Source organism: Solenopsis invicta, chromosome 7, assembly GCF_016802725.1.
Source record: "Solenopsis invicta isolate M01_SB chromosome 7, UNIL_Sinv_3.0, whole genome shotgun sequence".
NCBI classification, from domain to species: Eukaryota; Metazoa; Arthropoda; class Insecta; order Hymenoptera; family Formicidae; genus Solenopsis; species Solenopsis invicta.
The window spans coordinates 15505518-15513624 of NC_052670.1; the positions used below are offsets into that span (position 1 = coordinate 15505518).

At 33.5% G+C, this 8107-nt stretch overlaps 1 protein-coding gene across 1 annotated transcript; it reads right to left on the reverse strand.

The window, feature by feature from the left end:
• Nucleotides 1–2099: 2099 nt before the first annotated feature.
• Nucleotides 2100–5482, reverse strand: LOC120358276 (E3 ubiquitin ligase Rnf157-like). Its single transcript, XM_039451998.1, has 4 exons — nt 5476–5482; nt 4879–4938; nt 4334–4777; nt 2100–2368 (listed from the first exon to the last, which is right to left on the reverse strand). The coding sequence occupies exons 1-4, from the start codon at nt 5480–5482 to the stop codon at nt 2100–2102; spliced, it is 780 nt and encodes a 259-aa protein (XP_039307932.1).
• Nucleotides 5483–8107: the final 2625 nt, after the last annotated feature.

Here is an 8107-nt window from a genome sequence, read left to right on the forward strand (position 1 = left end):
GACTCACGACCTGGGGTGTGGAGTTCCGCGCCTCTACCAAGAGCTCTTGGCGTGAGTCGATCACCACCGCCGAACATCGCGGTATTAACCGCTTCGCGTCGGGAATCGCGATCCGTGTATAGTCGCACTGCGCGCGCGTCATCTACGGCCGTGGCCGCGGCCTTCGGCAAGGCCACGATCTGCGCGCGTCAACAGACGATTTCCGAGTTCCCGGAAGCCTCGGCGCAGGAATTCTGCGAACCGCGCCGTGTACATAGCTCCGTATCCGATACCGCGTCAAACACGTTTGTAAATACCGTTCGTCCGTCCGCACGCTCCGTTTTTCGTCTGTCCGTCCGCGCGTAGGCTTTAAGTTCTGTTGCGTCCGTCCGAGCGTCACCGCCATCCGTCCGTCCGCGCGTCGTGGCTAAGCCTCTCCGTTACTCGTCATCTGTACATTTCTTACGCGAAATAAACTCGCTACTTTGATACCATCCAAACCGAAAAGTCTAGTTCTCTTGGCGACCTCAATCCGCGTCCTAGTCCGCCGCGCTCGCGCCGCCCCGTGCGCGGAAAAAGACGGGTCGTTACAAGTGGAATGGCAGTAATAATTGGTGAAACTACGTAATTTAGTGTTTTGAAAAGTTTTAGGGATAAATTACAATAATAGCAACGAAAAATTAGTTTCTATTTGAGAAATTAGATCTGAATTTTATGTGACCCTGACAACGTTATTTGAGGTTTTACTATAATACTATGTAGTCCCTCACTTAAAATGATTACAATTTTTAAAACATTTTTCTCAAGAATGCTCTTTTTGAGACGTTCGTCCGTTTCCGAACCTCCTTGTATATGTAAAACACGTTTAATGTAAAATTTGTTATTCTTTAAACATTATTATATAATATATTAGCACAATTATTTTTCTCCTTTTTCTTTTTTTTCCTTGGGCAAAATAAAGTTTCGTTTTTAATTTTTGAAAAGACATTAAAAATGAAATAATTGTTTTATTTCATTTCTTTTTTTTAAACCAGAAGCGTTAACAAATGCATATAGACAGTATACTTTACTAACAACTTTAATAATTCTAAATATTTTTTTGAAAAAATTGTTATAAATGTTTGTAAACATATTTATTTCTTAAATATTTTTCTAATATAATGCTTAATTAGGAAAAACATATTTTAATTGAAAATTTTCAGCAATTTTTATTTTAAGTTTTCTCTAAGTAAGTTTAAGCAAGAAATAATAAAACTAATTAAATAATTTATGTAATTGAAAAACAACTTAAGAATAATAACACAAATATAAACATGTATGATATAGTTTAAATAGTTGAAAACTGTACAAATTGTTACAATTTAATATTATTAGTAACAAAAGTCCAAATTTTATCTATTAACAAAAATTTTATAAATTTCATAATTATAATATATTTGAATTAGGAAAGGAAAAAGTACTAATATTATATTTATTCCTTTAAAATTTATTTATATAATTGTGTACAAGAAAACTTAAAATAACCTTTTACTGTATTGTACTCTACATAGGTATCACATTTTCTTATTTGTACATATATGTTATAATAGACATTTCTGACATATTTTTTATTTTGTATTAGTAACACTATAAACTTATTGAGGTTTAAATATAAGTTATTTAAAACTATAGGTGCGTTCCACTTAACGCTCTCAACGATCGCGAGCATTATTTATTCTTAATAATATCTGGCAAACAAGGTTAAAAAAATGATTCTATGAGCGTTAAGTGGAACGCGCCTTATATAATAAAAAGTGTAGTTATAAGTAGTACTTTTTTTAAACAAAAGTTTTCATATTGTATCATCACAATTAATCTTGATTCGATTAAAGCTTATTTTTTTAATAAACTCTATGGAAAAAAAACAAAAAACTTATTTATTCTAATGAATTCTTAAAGCGTTGACAGATTATCAGATATTTTTTTATCAGATATTTATTAACACTCCTGTTACTGTAAATAAATTTTTATAATCAAAGAAACTTTCTGGTTTTTAATGCTTACAGTTCACATTTTTAATGCTTACGATAACACCTTTTTAATATTATCATATGCTTATTATACAAAAAGTTTATCTTTCTTTATGGAATTATTATTTTCATGTAAGAATCAAAGTGTGTGTTGCAAATTGGACAATTTTTTGATTGCTGCTTCAAGATGCAATCTATACAGCAACATAAATGGCCACAGGGAATAAATGTATGATCTGCTTTTTCTACTAAGCAAACACAACAGCAGTCAGATGTACGTTTATCAGATTGTTCTACTGGATAATATGGAATATCCTCAATTTCATCCTGAAAGAGATTGCTGTAATCATCTGGAGGAATACGATAAATGTCTTCATCACCTGCAAAAGAAGAAAATTGTTATTTCAAAATTAACAATTAACAAATACTTTGTAACAAAACGCCCCTCCACTTCGCGCGCACTGCCACTCCGCTCCGTCCACCCGAGCAATACACCGGCAGAACGCCACGTGCGCGCACCGAGCTAACCTGCCGGCGCGATCACGCGGCAGCACGCGCGCCGCCCGTGGCGTTCGGCAACGCTCCCACTCCGGGCCAGCCGACCGAACGCACGGATTGGTCCGCCCAACCGTTCGTTCGGATATATAAGCCGGCAGTGGGAACGCCGAGACAGATCTCCCCGGTCCGCCGAATCCGACAGGTCGAGTATCCTCGACCGCACTCCGACTCCCAAGAGGACGAGAATACTCGCCTCATCCTGACTCCCCTCGACGAGCATCCTCGTCGCTCCGGCTAGCCGAGTATCCTCGGCTAATCCTGTCATACCGAATACCGTACACAACCAATCACGGCGAGCATCCTCGCCGTAGCCGAGTATCCTCGGCTAATCCTGTCATACCGAACACCGTACACAGCCAATCACGGCGAGCATCCTCGCCGTGCTCCGTAACCGAGTATCCTCGGCGAATCACCGCCCCCGACGAGCATCCTCGTCGAGTCCGCAGGCTGGGTATCCCTAGCCAATCCCATCCGTCCTCTCCCTCAGGGAAGAGTCTCTCGTAACCTAAAAAGCCTCGTCAGGGCATCCGCGTCCTGACGAGAACTTCGCCTCTTTTTGCACGAGGCGGCTCGGGCGAGACGCGGAATCGTCGCCGTCGCTCCGATCCCGCGTTCCGCGGCTCCCCGACCACCCCGGACACCGAGTCCGTTTCAAACCACGCGATTTAATTTAAGTTAGAGTTACATGTATTCTTATGATTTCGTAGTTCTAGTACTTCCGTTCTTATTTTGTCTCATTATAAGTTAGAATTATCTTTTGACACTGTGCCGATTCATCTGTACTCTCGCGGTTAGTAATTCTCGTCTCGAACTTCAATCTTGGCTCTCGCCTAGCGCGCTCGTTAACCCACACGTCACCGCGCGCTCATCGTTACCACCACTCGCCATTCCGACCGCGCAGCGGCAATTGGTCGCCGCGACCACCGCGAGCCAATCGCGTCCCCGCTAAGGCTGGGTCCACTTGTCACGAGGCGTTAGACGCAATCAGCTATGAGGCTACATGTAAATATCACATAAAGATCCAAATAAAGATCTAGTATTTTTGTGAACTGAATACCGAGTGCGATTATTACACCGAACCCGACCAATCCGGCGAGCTTATCCGCAACCGTATCCTGACACTTACCAGAACCGCACGAAAACCACCAGCGTTACAACTTTTTATGTTACAGAAATGCAAATTGAATTAATAGAAAATAGAAAATTACATATAGGTACATTGTTTAAAGATATATGTTGAAAAGTAATTGTAAGTGAATTGATGGTTTCATTCGATTCTCTTTGTTGATTTCAACAATAGATTATACATGGAATCAATTCGGTGATTGTGATAGTCAAAATTATAGCGAAATTAGATACTCTAAAAGTCTTCGCACACGAACAATCATAAGATTATATTAGGTTACATTAATATAAATTATAAACTTAAGCTTGTATAATACTTATACATAAACTTGGACCAATGCACAAAGCAATTCATAATCTAAATACAACTGATTGGTTTGTATGCTAGTTTTAGTTTATTTATAAGTACAAGCTTACGTTTATGGTTTATAGTTATTTTAATGAACTAGTTTAAATTATGACATATGGGTGGTTGTTGCTGTAAGTGTTTTAGTAATTATACAAATAAAAAATTTATTAACTTTTATTTTATGTTTCACAGTATAAATTAATATATTTATAATTTCAAATAATTGTTTTCTTATTACAAAAATACTGTATCTATTATAATGTTCATTTTAATTTTTAACTATTTTGTACTTTATTTAAGGCAAAAATCTTACTTGAATCTAAAAGAGAGATAATCTGTGATGCATCATTAGTTCCATCATATGATACATTCTCAGAAGTATGAACAGCATCTTCTCTTAATATAAGATTTGAATTTTGCTCGTGTATTTCAGGGTTAACAGATGCATTAATTTGTTCTAAAGTATGTCTCCTTTCAGGATTATAGATATTCTGTGATGCAGCATTAGTTCCATCATATGATACATTCTCAGAAGTATGAACTGCATCTTCTCTTAATGTAGAATTCGAATTTTGCTCGTGTATTTCAGGGTTAACAGATGTATTGATTTGTTCTAAAGTATGCCTTCTTTCTGGGTTATTAATTTCCAAAGAAACCTGTGATCTTTGCAAAGGAATAAAGTTTCGTCTACAACTATGACCACGGTTGACCAACACACTTGCTTGTCTAGATAAAGTTTGACCATCTGCTGTATTTTCTAAAAGCAGGGTTAAAGTGAAAAAATTTTTATTATAATTTGGAATGATTTAAAACCATTATAATTAATTTTTTAAATATTTTTCGTTTTTATGTACGCACCTCTCTCGATATGTAGCTCAGCGAAATGATTTAGATTTATGTCATTGTCGTTATTGTTATCTGTATAAATATTTAATTTATTATAAATTGAACATATTAACTTATAACCTAAACATTCATTTTTAAACAATTTTCACAATGTTTAATTTAATATAAACGTGTTTGAAAAATATGTATATTATTTAAAAAAAAACACATGTAATATCACATAGTTCTTTCCAAGAAAAATTATTTTTTATAAAAAAACATCTTATTGCAAATATTTTTTAACGAAAATTAATATAAGGCACATTCGCCATGTAAATGTGCAAATAAGTATTATATGTTCCGTATTTGTATACAGTTTCCTATTTTAATTTACCACGCTTTTCATCTTTGCAGGATAAGATCAAAAAAATATTCAAATAAAAATGGTATTGTCTAAAGGAGAACAAATAAAGTCAATTTTCGAAAAATCAATTTTTCAAGGTTATACAAAGTTCACTTTTTTACTTTTAAAAAACAAAATTATATAATTTTTTAATATATAATTCCAAATTTCCTACATACATAAACATTAAAATAACATTATCAAAAAATAAATGGTTTACATTTTACACTTCATTCTGGCTTATTTCTATATCAAGTTTAAAATAACTCGAAAATTATTTATTTTTTGACAACTTTACCTTCATACTTTTATGCACAAAGAATGAGATAAAATATTGTAAAGAGAATACAGTTGCTTTTAAAAAAAAATATGTAATTGCATATATAAATTGTTACTTTAAAGAGAAATGCATTATAAATTTCTTTCATTCATTATACATTTCTTTTTTAAAGCAACAAAGTTTTTCTCATAATTGATATATTTCATTATTTTGTACATAAAAATATTATACCATAGTTAATATCAAATTAATACCAAATACAAAAAGATGAATACTTTAAGAAATATTCTATACTTCACGTTAAAATATTCCAGAATATATGCTATATTATAAATGATATTAGAATACTATGATTAAATATAACAAAAAAAGACGTTCTATAAAAAAAAATGTATGATGTAAGAAACGGAGATAACTTTTTTATGACTTTAAAACCAACATATTTTTGTTTGAAATATTTTATCATTAATTTGTTAGAAGTAACTCAAAAATTATAACAATCGATACAAGAATATCTCGTATGTACATGTTATGTACAAATAAAATGTCACTAAGTTCTTATGATACTTGTAACATATTGTATTAAAACTTGTTTAACATAGATACAAAGTAGAACTGACATGTGTAGATTTATTAAGTTACATCGCAATAAAAAATCCAAGATATAATAAGGGCAACATTTTTATTCTGAAATATATTTCTTTGATGTATATTATTTGAAAATCAGTGTTTAAAGATATAATTGTAGTAAATTAAAATTAGATATACATAAATCTGTTATATATATATATATATATATATATAATATATATATATATACACATATACGTATGTATGTAATTGCATTTATATATTACGTATTGCGTTCTGGCCGCTACTGTACTGGACCTTGTGCCAGTTCCTCGCCCTCTTGCTGCGGTTCGACTTGCGGTTGCTCTGGCGGTTGTTCCGCCCGCTGTTCCTGTTACTCTCGCCGCTCGCGCCGCTCCTGCTCGAATCCCTGAATAAGCAATCCTTGCTGCTGTAGTTGCTGCTGCTGCTGGATTTGCTCCTGCATTTGCTGGAGCAATTGTTGCAGCATCGCAATTTCAGCTATATCTTGCAAAAAGATAATAAAAACAGTCATAAACATGTTATATGTCAAGAAACAAAATGGTCCAAATTCATAGATGTTTCTCAGATCTCAAGTCTGTCTTTGTCTTGCGTATAGTACAAACATAGTACACAGAACAAAGACATATTAATCTTGAAATCTGAGAAATGACTATGAATTCGGAATAGTGTTACGCATAAAAAAAATGTTCTAGACCCCATTAGACGTGAGGTATGATTTTTTTACACTCAACGGAAGGTTAGGCTATCATAAATTAAAAGCTAAGTATTATCAAGCTGAATGTATTATTTCGTTACTAATTAATCGAAATACTGCTTTTAAATAGTTACAAAATTCTACTTTTAACTGTTGTAAATATGAAATACATGTATAAAAGTAAAATACTTACTGGATATTTTGCGAGACGTTTTCTTCTCAAATGCCTCTTTCACCTATTAAATAAATACGGAATCGCAGATTGATATGTCATTTGTCTCCGCAGCACAGATGGCATTAGCATAAACATGCTGTTAGACTGCGTTCTTGGCTTTATTTTTTGTAATCATATCTCAATTCGTGATTCTCATTACGTACGTTGATTTTGATTACAAAATAATTTTGATACTAAGCGTTAGCTTAATATCTTACGGTCTTGTGAGTCGAGTGAATGTTTTTCTATTATTGTGCTCATAATAAATAAGGATATTTCCATGACCATCAACTCTTTTCTTCTAATTATATTAATAAGGATAAACATTTAGATATTTTTTTGATTCTTTAGCTATTTGGCACTTTATCCTGTCACTTGTGTTTGTTAAATTGTACATCTATCAAATTTTTAATTGTATTTCTATTTGTTAGATATGGAAACAAATAATGAAGTGAGGAAAAAAGTGAGGAAACGAAGCTTTCTAGAAGCTTGGCTTAGCAATGATATATCTAAATCTTGTATACAAAAAGTGCTCTTAGATGATAGCCTTTTTTATTGTATCGTGTGCTGTAAAAATTTTTCGTGCGGCCCATTATTAAATATAATAAAACATGCGGAATCTGCTTGTCATAAAAGATCAAACATTGAAAAAAATACTTTGGTTGATAATGATGATACGATTTCGAAACAGAAATCATCGCATCAACGAATGTTTTTGGGGCAATGGTTAAAAATAGAAGAATTTAAGCCATGGTTACGGGAAGCCAAACATGATTTAAATTCATTTTTATGTACGATTTGCGATAAAACTTTTGCAGGTGGTTTATTGCAAATTCGTCGTCACGCAGATTCCAAACAACATAAAGATAAATGATATACAAGATAATGAATCAAATGTGCAATTTGACGAACCATTTGTGTTATTTGAAGATAGAAAAAAGTTAGCGGAGCTTCGATACGCTGCATTAATTGCTGACAAAAATATTCCATTTGATACTGCACAAATAATACTTCAATTTTTCCAAAACGTAGGAAAAAACCCAACGTTTTAAAAAA